General features: G+C 44.2%; 1 protein-coding gene across 1 annotated transcript in view; it reads right to left on the bottom strand.

The window, feature by feature from the left end:
* MYO5B (myosin VB) overlaps positions 1-17,968 on the bottom strand; it is a 398,883-nt gene that overhangs the window by 55,148 nt on the left and 325,767 nt on the right. The window contains exons 23-27 of the mRNA XM_010586735.3: positions 16,119-16,203; positions 13,221-13,369; positions 11,936-12,055; positions 9,247-9,387; positions 5,022-5,087 (exon numbers count right to left, since the gene is read on the bottom strand). Coding sequence (XP_010585037.2) covers positions 5,022-5,087; positions 9,247-9,387; positions 11,936-12,055; positions 13,221-13,369; positions 16,119-16,203 — 561 coding nt within the window. The remainder of the gene's footprint in view (positions 1-5,021; positions 5,088-9,246; positions 9,388-11,935; positions 12,056-13,220; positions 13,370-16,118; positions 16,204-17,968) is intronic.

Below are 17,968 nucleotides of genomic sequence, written 5' to 3'. Positions count from 1 at the left end.
GTTCAGTCTTACAAACTGAGCTGTCACAAACAGTAATGAATACTGTTTACTTCCTTAAAATTCTGGACAGTTTTAATGGAACAGTTATGGATAGTCCAGGTCTCTCTTGCTCTCTCAAAAAAGGGCTCATTTCATCACAGTATTATTTATTTATTATAGTAAAATATGGAAACAATTAAAATGTTCAGCAATTGTAGAATGGTTGAGAAAACCGTTATAATCATGTTATAAAATATTAACCCATCCATTAAAAATCACGTTTACGAAAAGCTTGCTATATGGAAAAATGCTTGCTATGTTAAGTGAAAAAAGAAGAATATAAAATCCTGTCTCTGTGTGTGTATAGGGAGTCCCTGGGAGGCACAAATGGTTAAGCATTCGACTACCCAAAAAGTTGGTGGTTCGAATGCATGCAGAGACACCTTGGAAGACAGGCCTGGGGATCTGCTTCCTAAAGGTCACAGCCTTAAAAATCCTATGGAACAGTTTTACTCTGCACACATGGGGTCGCTATGAGTTGAAACTGACTAGACAGCAACTAACAACAACCCTATATCCAGGTCTATCTGTAAAATCATGATCTCTACTACATATAAATAATACACATAGAAAAGGCATTGGAAAGAAATATGCAAATAGTATCAGAGGCTGCCTTGAATTAAGTGGTAAGCCAAAAAAACCAAACCTGTTGCCGTCGGGTCAATTCCAACCCATATTGACCCTAGCGGACAGAGTAGAACTGCTCCACAGGGTTTCCAAGGAGCAGATGGTGGATTTGAACTGCCAGTCTTTTGGTTAGCAGCCATATCATTAACCACTGCACCACCAGGGCTCCAATTAAGTAGTAAGAATATGGATTTTTAAAACATTCTTTAAACTTTCCTATATTTAAAATTTTTTTTCTAAGATGAGAATTATTTTAACAAATTTACAAATAAAATGAAAAGCTTTTCTTTAAAAAGAGGCATATTAAGGAAACAAATCACCAGAAGAACCTCCTCATTTGGGTCTCTTGTGGTTCATGCTCAACACCAGATAAGCCATGGTGCAGCCTCTCAGTGAAGATGAAAAGCACCAAGTGCCAACTTAGACTCTCAGCTGCTCTGCCCCCACTCATAGTTTCTCTTGCACAAACTCCGAGTCTGTGAGCACAGTCTCCAGCTCCTGACTCAGCTCTGACCCACAGCGTGTGGATGAGGAAACACCAAAGCTACTGCTGCCCTTCAACAGGGACTACTTCCTGCCCAACCAGCTCCCAGGCTCTTCCTCAGCAGATGGCAGGCACCAGGGAGTGGTTAGCTGCTCATTTCGGGGGCCCCCAGCCCCTGCCCCCCGGCTCTCACCCTCTCCACTGCCTTCCAGCACTGGACCAAGCTCCTGACCTCTCGAGGGAGTCACGCCGTCCACCCTACCCACATGCCTTCAGCCTCCAGGGATGATGCTCTGCCAGGTGAGATCAGCCCCATGGACTCTTCCATCTTATCTAACCCCCACAGGTGGCTCACCCAAGCCTTGTGTGCAGCACCCAAGCACATGCCTCTTCCCCAGAGCTGAGGTGACCTGACACATTACAGGAGGATCAGATGGAAATTTCTAAAATTGGAGGAATCCAGTCTTTAAGCAAAAATCACTCATGCAAAGGGCTTCCCAGTGTAGCCTCATCTCAAATCCAATTTGACAAGGATCAAGTTGGAAAAGAGTTAAGTAGCCAGATGTGTAACTCACCATTCATTATAGATCTTTGTCTTACCTCCTCAGGCAGAGTCTACACTTTGGAGAGCAGAGCACACCTACGACCTCTTTGTAGGCCTCAAAGCATTCAACGGGGACACACACTGTAAGGGTCACTAAATATAGGTTGATTGGATTTTGTCTAAAAGCCTAATTTCAATTATTATGAACAAATACTAGTTAGATGGCATTACGGTCCCATGAAGATTAAGGGCTGGGTCTAGAAAAGTGAGAAGCACCCTGGCCAGCTTCCTGGACATTCACCCTCCTTACAGCAGGTGGTTCTAAAAGGACATCCAGGACCAGCCTCCGTGACAAGCCCCTTAAGTTAAGAAAGATTTCACCATAGACAATGGAGGCAAAACCAGGTTTCAGAATCTCAGAATCGTGGCCGATGTCACCAGAAGCTGAGTGGAGCAGTTGTTTTGAGTTGTGGGGTTTTTGTTGAGTATCTTCTGAGCCCTTCCTGTGCTGAGCAGTGGAGATGAGGCCTGCAGGAACCAAACTCATTGCCATCAAGTTGATTCTGACTCATAGCAACCCTATAGGACAGAGTAGGACTGCCCCATAGGGTTTCCAAGGATCAGCTGGTGGATTTGAACTGCTGAACTTTTGGTTAAGCAGCCAAACGCTTAACCACTGTGCCACCAGGGCTTCCCTGCAGGAACCAGGCAGGGGGTACTTTCTCAAGGGGCAGCTGAATGGGAAGAGAAGCTTGAGCTGATTTTAAGACAGGAGGTGTGGAGGCAGGGCATCACTGCAGGGCTTGGAACTGGTTTATTCTGGTTCAAATCCCTGCTGAGGCTCTGCATTTCTAACAAGTTCCCAGGTGATGCTAACGCTGCTGGTTAGGGACCAATTCTGAGAACCACTAGTAGAGCCAAAACCAAAAACCAGACTCATTGTTGTTGAGTTTATTCTGGCTCATAGTGATCCTACAGGACAGAGTAGAACTGCTCCATAGGGTTTCCAAGGAACAGCTGGTGGATTCAAACTGCCTACCTTTTGGTTAGCAGCTGAGCTCTTAAAATTTATTATACATAAGAATCACCTGGGGATCTTGTTAACATGTAGATTCTGATTCAGTATATCTGGGGTGGAAATGCAAATTCTCAGCAGGGGTCTGAACTAGAATGAACCAGGTTTGAAGCCCTGCTTCACCAATACCCCAGCATAGTGGTTTTCAGAATCCCCTGGAGACTTAAGACACAGATTGCTGGGTCCCACCCCAGGGCTTCTACTGATTCAGTTGGTCGGGTTGGAGCCCAAGAATTTGCTTTCCTAGTAAGTGCCGGCTTGATGCTGACGCTGCTGGTCCCAGGACCACTCTGGAGAACCACCAGGCTAAGACCATCTTCTTAGTTCTAAAAGAACGACAGGACTGATGACCAATAATCCTACCTAGTTTCACAGGTTCCTTTTCTTCCCCTGAAGCTAAGGCTCCTTCAGGAGAGGCCAGCTGAAGAATGGCCTTCAGGGTATCCCAAGCAAGGCCACATGCATTTATCACGGCAAAAGACTCCCCAGCTCTTTGGAGAGTTCTAAATCTTTTACATATCACAGGAGGAAAAGAACTCTAATCAATAATTCAAGAAGGAAACCCCCACAAAGTGCCCTCTTTTTACACCATGGTGTGGCCCTTGTTGTTTAAAAAGCCATGGGAATGATTTAGGGCTCTTCTCCTGGGCTATGTAGCTGTCACCAGGGTTATTTGTGGGCCTATAAGTGGGGTCAGACTGGCTGACGCCAGCAGATTGGACAGATTCCTACATTCCCACATCTCTGACAATGGGAGAGGGGGCGGGGCAGCTTCAGGGCCCCTATCCTTTTTTTTTTTTTTTAAATTTTGGTGAAAACAGACACAGCAGAGCCAGGGCTAGATTACCAGATAAGCACAGTACCCACGGGCCCATCTGTGCCTTCCCACCCACCTGCAGTACACAGTTTCACCTGTCCCCCACCACAGCAAAGCCACGTGATAATTGGTCACCACAGATTGGGAAGTAAATACAATCAAGCCTGAGTGTACCTTGCTCAACGCAAGTCGGTGCATACCGCACTTACTGGTTAATCCACCCCTGAGCAGAACATACACCCGTTCATCAGTTTCTACGTGTACAATTCAGTAACGTTGGCTACGTTCTTCACACCATGTCACCATTCTCGTTGTCTCTACCTGTATTGTTTCACCATCATTGACTTAGACCTGCTACCCCCTAAACTGCTGACAATTGAATATCACATAGATAATTCTTTAAAAGAGCACAATGCTCATGGAGAACATTCTTTACTAATTTTGCTAAATGAGTGTTTAATTTAAAGATGACTTCAGGGGACAATTTTGGTTCATGGTTTGAAGATTTTCTCAGAGTGACAGATTTGGAGGTTCTTCCAGTTTCAATAACCTGTTAACCTAATCTGTTGCCATCAAGTCGATTCTGACTCATAGCGACCCTATAGGACAGAGTAGAGCTGCCCCATAGAGTTGCCAAGGGGTGCCTGGTGGATTTGAACTGCTGACCTTTTGGTTGGCAGCCATAGCACTTAACCACTACACCACCAGGGTTTCCTCCAGTCTCAACAGCTCCAGTAAATTTGGATTCTGTAGGAATTTGGAATTCTGTTCCACACTTTCCTCCCTTTGATCAGGATTTGTTGATTCCTTGATCAAAGAATTCAGTAATAGTAGACAGTTCAGTGCCTTTTTTCTGTCCACTTCTTGCCGTGGGGCCTGATGCCTGTCACCCCCCATTACTGAGGCCTCCCATCCTCATTGAGCTTCGTCTCCCTGCAGGACAGAGCTGGACCCACTGGCTTTACATCTGTCCACACAATCTTGACTTTTTCAAAGCAATTTTATTCCAGTGGACACATTTTATTTTAACTGAAACTGCATAAGGTAAGTTGAGGCATATATCATTGTTTCTTGTAGTAAATGGAAACCCTGGTGGTGTAGTGGTTAGGAGCTGTTAACCAAAAAAGATCAGCAGTTCAGATCCACCAGGCATTCCTTGGAAACCCTATGGGGCAATTCCACTCTGTCCCATAGGGTTGCTATGAGTTGGAATTGACTTGACTGCAATGGGTTTGATTTTTTTTTTTGGTTTTGTAGTAAATAAAAATTTTCCTTCATTTCAAGGGTGAAGAAACTAAAGCATGGAAAGGGGACGTTACCTTCTTCAAGATCTAGTTATCAGCAGATCAGGGCTCGGGTCTGACTTCCTGATCCCCAGCTTGTTATCTGTCCCACAGGGTGAGAGTTCAAGGAAGCTAGTCCCCAAGAGTCTTACCTTTAGGCTATTATAGGCCAGATCTGTATCCTGGTCCAAATCGATGTCAGTCTTTGGTGGTTCCACCTGCTTGGTAAAAGGGACAGAAAGGTGAGCATGGACAACAGGGCAGATAATCTGCAGAGGTATTTCTGACCACAGGAGCCCTGGTGGCACAACAGTTAAAGGCTCAGCTACTAACAGGTCAGCGGTTCAAGCTCCTCCAGTGGCTCTGAGGGAGAAAATCTGGTGATCTGCTTCTGTAAAGATTACAGCCTAAGGAACCCTACAGGGCAGCTCTACTGTCACATGGGGTCACTGTGAGTCAGAATCGACTTGACAACACACAACAATACCATTTCTGGCCACGGTCAATACTTGCTCACTCCTGCCTTTGCATCAATGCCGAGCACCCACACCTGTCACAAGTCCCCTTCCTTCCCACCTTCAAAATGCAGCTCAATACTTAAGGCTACCAGGAGGCTGGCCATAAACAGGCCCCCCTGCCCACTGTCCCCCACCTCTACAACTCTATTCACATGATCCCTACTGGCACTTACAGGTTGAACATGTATTACATTATGAGACTTCTATACTAATTAATGGGGTTAATGAGTGCTCTTAATTTTTTTCTTACGCTTATGTGGCGGTGGGGAGGAGGGATGTGTGTGCACATGCATAATTATTTTCCCAAATAAATTGTGAGTACCTTCGGGAGGAGCCTTTTCCTCCAGGTAGAGCCTCTTCTAACAGGTAGGACAATAGCTGCTCAGTAAATGCAGTCTGACATCAAAACTTCAAAGCTACTGGATACGGATGGCAATAACTGTAATACCAGCCCATTAGGACTCAGCTGAGCCAACGATTCCTACATTATTCGGCAGCTGTTGGACTTCAATTGCCCAATGAAAAGGGGTAGAAACAGCTTCATAAATGGTTAATGCTTCGGGTGATTTCAAGTAGTGGGTTGTAATCCTTGAATAAAATGAATTTTTAAAGCTAAAAACTGACAGAGTGCTTAATTAGATTTTTTACAGTGCTATCAACCTTTAAAGGAGCCCTGGTGGCACAGTGGTTAAGCACTTGGCTACTAACTGAAAGGTTAGAGGTTCAAACCCACCAGCTGCACTGATGGAGAAAGATGCTGCAATCTGCTTCCATAGAGATTATAGCCTTGGAAACCCTATGAGGCAGTTTTACCCTGTCCTATAGGTTTGCTATGAGTCAGAATCAACTCGACAGCAATGAGTCTGTTTTTTTGTCTGGTATCAGCCTTTAAATCCCAGGCAAGGCCACCTTCAGCTGTGGAAGAAATAGGTGTACCTCAGGCTGAGAGACAGCGGCTGGATCTGAGCATCTATTGCAGCCCCTTGCAGAACAAGGGCTCTTACATTGACTGCAATGCTTCTGGCCCTGCAACCTGGGGACAAAGCCCTCCAAGGTACCAGCCGCTGCTTCACCTCCCACCAGTGGTATAGAGGGATGTGACTGGTCTGGGTCAGCTCTTGGTCTGCTGCCTGGGTGAGAGGCCTTCACTTCACTCTGTGGAGCATGGATCTGCAGCAAAACCATGGGTAATGGTTGAGTGTATCAGGTTCTTGGGAAACAGAGATTGGCTACTTGAACTCGAGGAGGCTGTAGAGTATGAAGATGGGTTGGCAGGCCTGTTTCTAAGTAGGCAGCCTGTTGGAGTCACCCTGGTGGCCAAGGTGACTTTACCAGGTGTGGGGCAAGGGAGCTAGGTGAATGGGGGTTCAAATACACTGACAGCCTGATTGGCTGTCATAGAAGCCCCTGTCATTACAGTGGGGTCAGCTGCTCCCACATGGATGGCACATCCCACAGCCTTCCTTGTTACTCCTCATAGTGTGGCTTCTCTCTATGGCTAAGACCTTGGGTCATCTCTCCCCAGGATAAAGGCTCAGGTGGTCAGGACTCTTTTGGGGCCCAGGCAGATTCAAGAGCATTACCTGTGCAACCTCAGTTTCAGGTGCTGGAGAGGGATTCCATGCTCTCCCCTGCCCCACTCCTTTCTTGCTAAACTGACAGAAGAAGGTGATTCTCCTTCAACAGAGTACCCAATACACATTACAGAGCTATGGTCCAAGCCTACTGTTCCAATTCTTGATCAGTACTCATTTTTTTAAGAAAAGAGCTGCTGTTTGTTACTTGGTATCAAGGCATACAGAAATCCTGAAGCCAAATTTCCAAAATTATTTGGAATTTCTGTGGTGGGGAACCTGGAGAATAAGCTCTTGGGTTTAGCCGGGTCTGGGAATTTTCTGTCAGGTCTTGTCTGATGTGATCTGTGCAGCTTTTCATATATTTGACTTGTGATGGCTTGCCTGCCCCAGCTGCTTCTCTTCTAATTGAATGAGTCATTTATAAACCTAATTCTCTCACTCTCCATCCTGAACCTAATCCACCTGAGAGATTTAAATCCCTCAGCAAGATTTACCTCCACACTTACTGCTTGGGAAAAAGCCCAGGAATTTCCTAGAATACAGATCAGAGTCTGCTGCACATTTGACGGGAAAGGGAAAATGGGGGGTGGGGCCGGGGGGAGGGTATCAAACCCCACGGTTAGTAATTTGGGCCTAAGGATAGGCCAAAGGCCTTTGATAAACCCACGATGAAATTAGTTCATGATATGATGCATGTCAGAACTGGCCTGTAAACCATTAGAGGTCAACCCTCACATAGATAGCTGCCAGTGAATTTTAGGGCCTTGTACCTCCAAAAAGGAACCCTAGTGGAGCAGTGGTTAAGTGCTCAGCTGCTAACCAAAAGATTGGAGGTTGGAACCCGCCAGCTGCTCTGCAGGAAAAAGATGTGGCAGTCTGCTTCCATAAAGATTTACAGCCTCGGAAACCCTACGGGGCAGTTCTACTGTGTCCTATAGGGTTGCTGTGCATCAGAATCAACTCGACAGCAACGGGTTTGGTTTTTTTATAGGTACCTCCAAAGAGATGAAAGTGGCTTTTACCTCCTTACCACTGTTATATTCAGTGGGCTCTCTCTATTTCTGTAGCACCAATCTGTTTGTACCCAACTTTGCATTTATTTAAGCTCTACTGAAGTTATTTTTTCACTTTTCACTAGTGTTATGTCTCGTCCTCCCAAACCAGATTATAAATTCCTTGATGGCCAGGGATTTCTTTATAATTTTTATCTCCTCTTGTTTAATTAGCGTTTTGAGCACCTACTGTGAGCCTGGCACTAGCATGGTGCTGAGTGTAGCATAGGTGCCCAATGGGTCCCGCAGGTAGAGGGAATACTTCTGGGGACACTAAGGTCTCAAATAACATTCTTTCAAGACCCAAGATGCTAGTGATAATCTGGACTGAGATGAGGGTGAAGTCATGGGAAGGAAGGGGGTGAGTGATCGGAAACTTGGTCTGCTTCGACCCCATGAGGCTAAACGCAAGCTCACTACAGAGTCCAGGTTTGAAAGGGCAATCAATTTTCTCTGCTAAAATTTGACTTCGGCTGGTACAGTCATGCATTGCTTAACATCCACAATACGTTCCGCGAAACAGAATGTTATGTATTTGGATGTTGTATGAACACCATATTATGTACAGGCAGTCCCCAGGTTATGAACATCTGACTTGGTACAATCTACAGTTATGAACCAATCCCTGTAAAGCCTATTATATTAAAAATTCGAGGTACATATAATGGTTTGTAATAACAAATACGCACTACTTTGCGACACACATCAAAACATTACTATTATTACTACTGTATTATTATGTTAAAGATGTTCTCCAATCAGGATTTCTGAACTCTATCATAACCTTATGGAGCCATGGGTGTGTATGCAGTCGGACTTTGCCTCAACAGCTGTTACGCTGTGCATGGCTGTATTTATACTTCCATTACACACCCTGGTTCTCCTGGCCTGAGCACCTCTCTTCTCAGGCCACAGCTGTGCAGGAAATCATCCGCCCCCTGAACAAGTGGGTGATGATGCTACAGACTCCCCTTAGCCTCAACAGTGGAAATTCTTTTCTCTGGGGACATTGGGAATCTGACTCCTGTCCAACTGAGGTGGCATGGGGCACTTGAAAAGATGACTTAGTACGATTCCAACACAGGATGGAAGCTTTTCTCTGAAACTCAACATCAGCATAATCCCATGTGGTCACACCCTGTGACGCCAGCCATGGGAGGAGTGTGCTCGATCTGCTCTGATCCCAGCACCCTGAGGCATGTTCCGAGGGCCAGCAACCCCTCCATGCACCTGGACTTTCTTGCCATCCTGCTGCTCTCTCTTCTCCAGCTGCACCTGCAGCTTCTTCCTTTCCTGCTCAAGCTCTCGCACTCTCTTCTGTAGCTTCAGGAAGACTGTCATGTCCATGGCCGCCTTCTCCAGGCCGATTTCCTTCAAAGGAAGGTAGAAAGCAGGGAAAAGGTTTCAGCAGCGTAAACGCCTTAGTGAAAATGCGGCACCTGACCACCTATCTCTGTATCAGCTCTTTGTCCTCTCTCCCCTCCCAAACATCAATCCGTGCCTCAAATACAAAGCTGCTGCCAACCGTATCATTTCTCATATTAACATTGGTGCTCCAGGCTCACTTTCTGTCTAGATAACATCTAAGTCCCAGCCATTTATACTCCTCCTATGTGAGCTACTTAAAACGACCAATCATATATTCTAGAACAAATGGATAAAGACACAGCCACTTTATTTGGAAGTTAAAAGAGTTCACTTCTAGAAAATGGCCTCACAAGGGAGAAATTGTAAAACTTGGGACATAATGCTTCCTGATGAAGAATCAATGTGGTTACTAATCACTGCAAAGGTGCTCGTCAAATATCACTTGATTGTACCCTGAAACATAATTTTAGCCATTAATAGCCATGTGATGATTCTTGGCCAGCCTAACGAACCTAGCATTATCACCCTCAATTAACTTAATCGGAGAACTATTTATCATTCTAGCATCATTTTCATGATCAAATTTTACCATTCTCATAGGATCATGCTTTCTCACCATGGAGCTCATTTATCCAACAGAACTTGGAGCATCCATTTCCCACTCCATTTTTTTCCTTTCAGATTCCTGCCTGGACGTGCCCTTCAGGGTTCTGTAACGTGTGGGTGTACGTGCACAAACATGCCCATCTGCCTGAGTGTGTACCTCTGTGAGCATACCCATGTGGATTTTTTTAAGTACATGTGTGTACATGTGTGACAATATAATTGGGTCCTGCCAACATTTAATGAGTGCTTCATGCTTAGCCAGTACTGTGCTGGCTGCTCCGGCTGATACCAAGAGCCCGTCTCAGCTGCCTTAAAGAGCATAAATCCACTGGCTTAAGTGCTTACATCTGCATGCAGACAGTCACATACACAAACATCTGGATGGTGAGTCTGGAGTTCAGGCTGACGGGAGCCTTGGGAGACTAGAATAGCAAAAATTGAGAGCCTTAAGCCTGCAAACCACATGGAGCTGTACAGACAGGAGACCTTGTACCCTGGGGACCGCCTTTTCTACCCTTCACCCTCTGCTCTATCACTCTCCCTTATTGTCCTTGATTTTTCTTTATAGCACTTAACATGCCTGCACTACATTACAGAATAGTTTGTTTAGCTGTTTAGTGTCTGTCTGACTCCCCATGAGACAAGCTCTGCAAGGGCAGGGCCTTCTCTGGCTTGGTCACATTTGCCCCTTCAGCTCCAACCAGCAGTGCTGGCACGTAAGTGCAGGCTCAACACACATTTGCTTTTTCTTTTTTCTAACCGCCTCTTTAGAGAAACTTATTGTGCTTTAGGTGAAAGTTTACAGCACAAATTAGTTTTTCATTCAAAAATTTATATGCAAGTTATTTTGTGACATTGGTTGTAATCCCCACGATGCTGTTAGCACTCTCTCCCTTTTCCTTTACACCCCAGGTTCCCCGTGTCCATTCATCTAGTTCCTGCCTTCTTGTCTTTGCTTTTGGGCAGGTGTTGCCCTTTTTAAAAAACTATTTGTGGTAAAAAATATATAACAAAAAGTTCGACATTTTAACCATTTTTAAGTGTATAATTCAGTGACATTAATTACATTCACCATGTTTGCTACCATCACTACTTATGTATTTCCAAAAACACCCCACACGTTTATTTTTACAGCTGTCTCTCCTCTATTCCTATCTCCAAGCATTTCATGAGGTTTTGTGTGCTTGTGATTTTCTTCTTCTCGGATGCCAGAAGAAAAATTGTGTCTTTGTACCTTTGACAAAATTACACACAGACCATAAGGTCCACTATGTGGTACATTATTTAGTGACTCTAAGAGGCTGTTACTGGCAAAGGAAGTCACTCAGCACACTTCCACTCCAAGTATTTGTTGTTCTCTGAATTTTCTCCAGTTTCTAAGTCAGGAAGGAAAATTTTCTTGGGCATTTATTGATGTCACTATATGCGCTGTAATATGAAATAGGGACGATAAGCTGTATCTATTTTAACGACTTAGCTGCTCCTTCTTAAGCCACCCCTTACACTCTCTGCATCAGTTGTGAGTTTTGCAAGAGGAATCAGTTATCGACCTTCTTCCTTTCTTCCTGCATAGTAGGTAAGGTGAACGATCGTGTATCACTTTGCACAGTAAATGTTAATTCTAGAAGATTGTCTATAAACTCACTGCAGTCTGAGGGCTCCTGCTACCAAGAATTAGGCCCTGGGTACTCTGGTCACTACCAACAAATATTAAACCTCTGTTGGGCAGCTCCATGCAGGTAATAAATGCTTCCTCTGAAGTACAGACAGCAGCCAAGAGCCTGCATTACTGACATCCACCTGTGTTACTGACATCCACCTGTGTTACTCATATCACCTGCGTTACATACATCCACCAGTGTTACATACAGCCACCCACGTTACATACAGCCACCCGCATTACATACAGCCACCCGCATTACATACAGCCACCCGCGTTACTTACATCCACCTGTTGGAGGGCATCCTCTGTGTCTCCGATCTCAGACGTGGAGATGGAGGGGTAATTGGAGTCAGATTCTAAGCTACTTTGGTTTGATGGGTTCCGCCTGTGGCCTGGAGTTTGCTATTGAAGAAAATGTGAAAGCTCATTAATGACAAAATAACGTTAATAAACTGTTCATTTCCAAAGAGCAGCAGGCCATGGAGTTGGCCTTCTGCCTCCCTTGTCAAGAAGAACAGGTGTCACTATTCCTTGGAATGATGGCTACGTAGAGCTGTCCCCACAACATGTTTCACCTACTGTCCTTCCAGTTGTCCATCTAGCTAACTAATACAACGATTAGAAGGGAGCACGGCTCTGGTGAGAATTGAGCTGTCTCTTAATGAAATGCAAATCCACAACACTTACAAGGGCAATTTCTCTGGTGAAATAAGCCTTCCTCCCGGTCTCACCCTCAAACGGCACAAAGGCACTTCACTGGCCTCCCTCCTGAAACGGATGCTGAAAATCTGCCCCTAATGACCCCTTCTCTTCAACCTGCACTCCAATTTTGTTTATGAAAACAGTAGCATATTTGAAACTTTGCCATTTATACCGTTCATTTAAAAATACCACCCTCTCCCCCCCTTTTTTGCATCTGATTTGGCTTTGAGAGTGAAAACTGAGCTTCCTGGAAATTTTTAGATTTCTATATATGTTCTTCTTCAGCTTCTCTTCCTCGTTTCTATGCAATTAACTTATTCAATCTTGTCCGAATATGCATTTCTGAAGGGAATGTTTATATGGGGTAAAAAAGAATGACTGAGGTCCTAAAATGTCATGAAAATGTTCCTACGCCAACTGCACCTCATCAGTGATGAAGAGAATGATCAGATGGGGGTACAGGCTAAGGCCACCTAGCGCCTCTGCAGCAGGCATTAATGAAGTGGAGATTACAACTCCCTGACACCACTGCTGTTCCAACGCAGAGACGGTTCCAGAAGGGGAAACAAGAACGATAACACGTACACCTGGAGGGAATGCATAACTGAGATCTTTCTAAGACCCCGCAGTCAGAAAATTGTCCTTAGGAATGAATTGCCCAGCCCAGCTACTTCCTATGTAGAACCTCTCCCCAGGAGTGGCAAGAACAGATGCCGGAAGGCCCCCCTGTTCACGTGGCACATGTTTGGTGAAAGCCGATGGTGTATCAGAGCTGTGCAGGGGCTGGGGCTAGATGAGAACAAGGGTACCAGGTGGATGGGGGCTGGGGGCCGGCACAGTGGGGCAGCAGAACCACGCTCCTTGCCTTTATGATGGTCATCTCATCCTGAAGGTTGTCATATCTCTGCTCCAAGCGTGAATATTCCTTCACGAGGTTCTGGTACCGGGTTCGTTCTTCCTCCAGATCTTTCTTCAACAGGAGATTTTCCTTGATAGAGTTCTGGGCAAATTCATCTGGAAAGGAGGCACATTTAAGCTGCAGTTTTGCTTTCTGAATGGATTCCCCTCACTTGTATTGACTCACGCTTGCTGATTAATCTCTTGTTAAAAGGCTGCTCCGGCAAGCCCGTATGAATCTATTAAGCTACCTCACTTACTACAGAGAAAAGGGGAAGCTCATTACTCTGGCTTAAGTCTTCAGAGAGGGGCAGAAAGAGCCACCCTGCTCCTGGGTGAGTGGGGAGAGATAAGTGGGCAGCACTTGGGAGAACTCGCCTGGTTAACCAAGGTTTTGTCCCCAGTTTCTTCCCTATTCCTGGGTTTTTCAGGTTGTTGGAAGCCAGGGAGAAAGCAGGAGATTTAAGAGGAGATAAGGCCAAAAGGTTAGGTTGGAGGAGGGAGGGTAGGCAAATAGATAACATGAACTGTTCATATAAGGGAAAGGAACAACTAAAAAAATTTTTGTTGTTCTTGAAAATATATACAGTACCCCAACTTCTACATGTACAATTCATTGACGTTGATTACATTCAAGTTGTACAACCATTCTCACCCTCCTTTTCCAAACTGTCCCTCCCCTCTTAATACAGACTCATTGACCCCTAAGCATTCTATCTAATCTTTTGAGTTGCTATTGTCAACCTGATCCCATAGAGATAGTTCTTTAAAAGAACACAATGCTCAAGGCAGACATTATTTACTAATTAAGCTAAGCTACTGTTTTTTTTTTTTTTTTTTTTTTTTTTACTGTTTGGTTTAAAGAAGATTTAATGGAATATTTTCGGTTTAAGGCTTAAAGATTATTTCAGGGCAATAGTTTTGGGGGTTCATCCATCCTCCACAGCTCCAGAAAATCTGGATTCCACAAGAATTTGAAATTGTGGAAAGGAACATTTATTTATTTATTGTGCTTTAAGTGAAAGGTTACAAATCAAGTTAGCCTCTCATACAGTTATACACACCTTGCTATGTACTCCTGGCTGCTCTCCCCCTAATGAGACAGCACATTCATCCTCTCCACCCTATATTTCCCAGGTCCATTCAACCAGCTCTTGTCCCCCTCTTCCTTTTCATCTCGCCTCCAGATAGGAGCTGCCCACATAGTCTCATGTGTCTACTTGAGCCAGGAAGCTCACTCCTCACCAGTATCATTATCTGTTTTATACTCCAGTGCAATCCCTGTCTGAAGAATTGGCTTTGGGAATGGTTCCAGTCTTGGGCTAACTAAGGGTCCAGGGACCATGACCTCCAGGGTCCTCCAGTCTCAGTCAGACCATTAAGCCTGGTCTTTTTATGAGAATTTGAGATCTGCATCCCACCGTTCTCCAGCTCCATCAGGGATTCTCTGCTGTGTTCCCTGTCAGGGCAGTAATTGGTGGTAGCCAGGCACCATCTAGTTCTTCCGGTCTCAGGCCGATATAGTCTCTGGTTTATGTGGTCCTTTCTGTCTCTTGGGCTCATCTTTACCATACGTCTTTGGTGTTCTTCATTTTCCTTTGCTCCAGGTAGGTTGAGACCAACTGATACATCTTAGATGGCCACTTGTTAGTATTTAAGACCCCAGATGCCTCTCACCAAAGTGGGATGCAGAACGTTTTCTTAAAACATTTTGTTATGCCAATTGACCTACATGTCCCTTGAAACCCTGAACCCTCGTCCCTGCTACTCTGGCCTTCGAAGCATTCAGTTGTATTCAGGAGACTTCTTTGCTTTTGGTTTAGTCCAATTGTGCTGACCTCTCCTGTATCATGTGTTGTCTTTCCCTTCACCTAAAATAGTTCTAGTCTACTATCTAATTAGTGGACACCCCTCTCCCTCCCTCCCCATCCTTGTAACCATCAAAGAATTTTTTCTTCTGTGTTTAAACTTTTTCTAGAGTTCTTACAATAGTTGTGTTATATAATATTTGTTGTAAAGGAAAAAATTTTAAAGGAGAATTTAAAAATGTTTTATATTTTCAACAATATTTTATGCTGAGTGGGCCTGTGAGGTCACTGAGTTCTATTCTCTTGTGACGCAGAGGAGGAACCAGAGGACAGGAAGAGGAGAGGGATTTGCTTCAGGCCATAGTGAGCCTGCAAGAACTCGGGTCTGCAGACTCCTTCTGCTCCTACACAACCAAATGGTACACGGGGATTGAAGGTGGCCCAGGAGGTGGCCGAGAGAAGTCGAGCTGGGATCTGATTCATGGCCTCCTCTTCAGCAAACATTAACAGATGACTTACTGGTTAGAAGAAACCACGGCAGGTACTATGGATGCCAAAGACACGATTTCAAAACAGCAATAAAGGCAGCTCCCGGGATGCTTGCTGTATGTCAAAGCACCACAGTAATAAGCACGCCACATGTAGTATTACTCACTTCTCAGAGGAGCCCTCTGACAGCTGTACTTTTATGTCCATTTTGCAGATGAAGAAAGTGAGGACTACAGTCATAAGTACCTTGCTCAAGGCCACACAGTAGCATATGGTAGAATCATGATTTGAATCTGGGTCTCTCTGACTCTGAATCCCACAAAGTCCCACGTGTCACACTGTTCGGTACATGTGTGTCTCACCTTATCAAACTCTTGAAATCAAATGTCACAGCAGGACCCTAAAGATCACCATTTTTTTTTTCATTTCTCTTCTATTAAAGCCCATTTCCAACTGCAGCATCGTAACTCTAATTGCATGCTTACCGGGAGTCTCTTGGGGACATTTGAAGAAAAATAGTGGAAAAGAGATTAAAACTCAAAACAAAAATCAAGCACTTTGGTACTTACCTTTAGATTGGCACAGTATTTGGTTGTTAAGCTGTTCTTTCTCATCTTTCAAGAGAGCATTTTCTTGCTCCAGGTCTGCCACTCGCTGAAAGAGAGAACAGGGAAAAATATTTCCCCTTGTGACACTCGCCAAAGGAAAGGCTTCTTTTGTGGAGTCTGAATTTCATCTGCATCTGTTTCAATGTTCTTCTTGTTTAAGAAAACCAAATCAGCCAAAGCTTCTTGCATTTCGAGGAGAAAATTGTATACGGAAAGAAGAATCCCATTAGAACAAGACAGAGTAGCTCACCATCACTGTTGATGGTCTTCCAATACCCATAAAAGCTTCCTGGAAAGTCTACACCCAGCTCACATGCCTTGTTCAGGGACTCGTGAAGATAACAGGCTTTCACGTCCTTGGATTTGGTTGCCTGGCTTGGTAAATCTTCAGCTCTCGAATCTGAGTCTTAAGAAAGCCAGAAGCTCACATTGAACAAATTAGCTTTGGTCTTCTTCCTACTTGTCCTCCCCAGTCTTACTAGACCAGCACAGTCCAAATCCTGGGAAAGGGAAGGAAACTTGCCATTGATAACCAATTCTCCAATCTAGTGTTTAGCTTTTGAGAACATCCCCAAAGGAAACATAAGCTGAATATTACTGAAAAGAAAATGGCGGAAAAGAAAAAAGTCAGTGTCTAAGAGGACATGGAGAAATAGAACCCTCAGACACTACTAGAGGGAATATGAAATGGTGCAGCCACTTTGGAAAATCAGTCTGGCAGTTCCTCAAATGTTAAACATTGTCACTATATGACCCAGAAATTCTACTCCTAGGTATATACCCAAGAAATACAAAAACTTGTGTACACACAAAAACTTATACACAGATGTCCATAGCAGCATGATTAATAATAGCCAAAAAGTAGACACAACCCAAAAGTCCATAAACTAATAAATAAAATGTGGTAAGTCCATACAGTATTATTCAGCAATAGAAAGAAACGAAGTACTGATCCTGCCTACAACAATGGATGAATCTTAAAAACATCCTAAACGAAAGAAGCCAGTCACAAAAGGACACATATTCTATGTTTCCATTTCTATGAAATGTCCAGAATAGGCAACCTATAGAGACAGAAAGCAGATTAGTTCATAGTTGCCAGAGCTGAGGACATGGAGTTGGGGAGAAATGAGGAATGACTGCTAATGATTTTAGGATTTCTTTTTGGAACGATGAAAGTATTTTAACATTAATAATTGATGGTTGCCTAACTTTGTGAATACACTAAAAACCACCAAATTGTGCACTTTAGCTGGGTGAGCTGTATGGCATAGAAATTCTATACAATAAAGCTGTTAACAAAATCATTCCACAAAAAACCAACTGACTGGGCACAGCACGCTGTACTAGCTGTGGCAAAAGGAAAAAAGACGAGTAAGATGTGCTCTTAGTTTTTGGTCCACGTGACCAGCTTCTCCACAAAAAACTGGTAAGACTGTGCTGATACAGTGAACGACCTCACATTCTTTGGTTCAAGTCATCAGATTCTGGCCATGTTTGGTATATTTTATGACCTACTTGGGGGAGAATGCTTCTCTACAGATATAGAAAGAGTACAATAACAACATATATAATAACTAGCCCAGTAGCAGAGACCAGATGGTGGGATTGCTACCTAGGAGACCACTACAGGAATAGAGGAGAGATGATCGTACAGGTCAGTTAGGGCCCACCTGCACTCCCGTCACAGAGCCCACCTCAATAACTACTGGTCAGATCTGAAATCTCTATTTCTATGAATGCAGCCTAAAATCATGTAACTTCACTACAACCACCTGTGATCTAAAATCTGAGCTACAGCTATAGTTTGT

Source organism: Loxodonta africana, chromosome 11 (genome assembly GCF_030014295.1).
Source record: "Loxodonta africana isolate mLoxAfr1 chromosome 11, mLoxAfr1.hap2, whole genome shotgun sequence".
Taxonomy (NCBI): Eukaryota; Metazoa; Chordata; class Mammalia; order Proboscidea; family Elephantidae; genus Loxodonta; species Loxodonta africana.
Note: the sequence above shows the minus strand (reverse complement) of the source record. Positions and strands in the feature narration are given on the sequence as shown.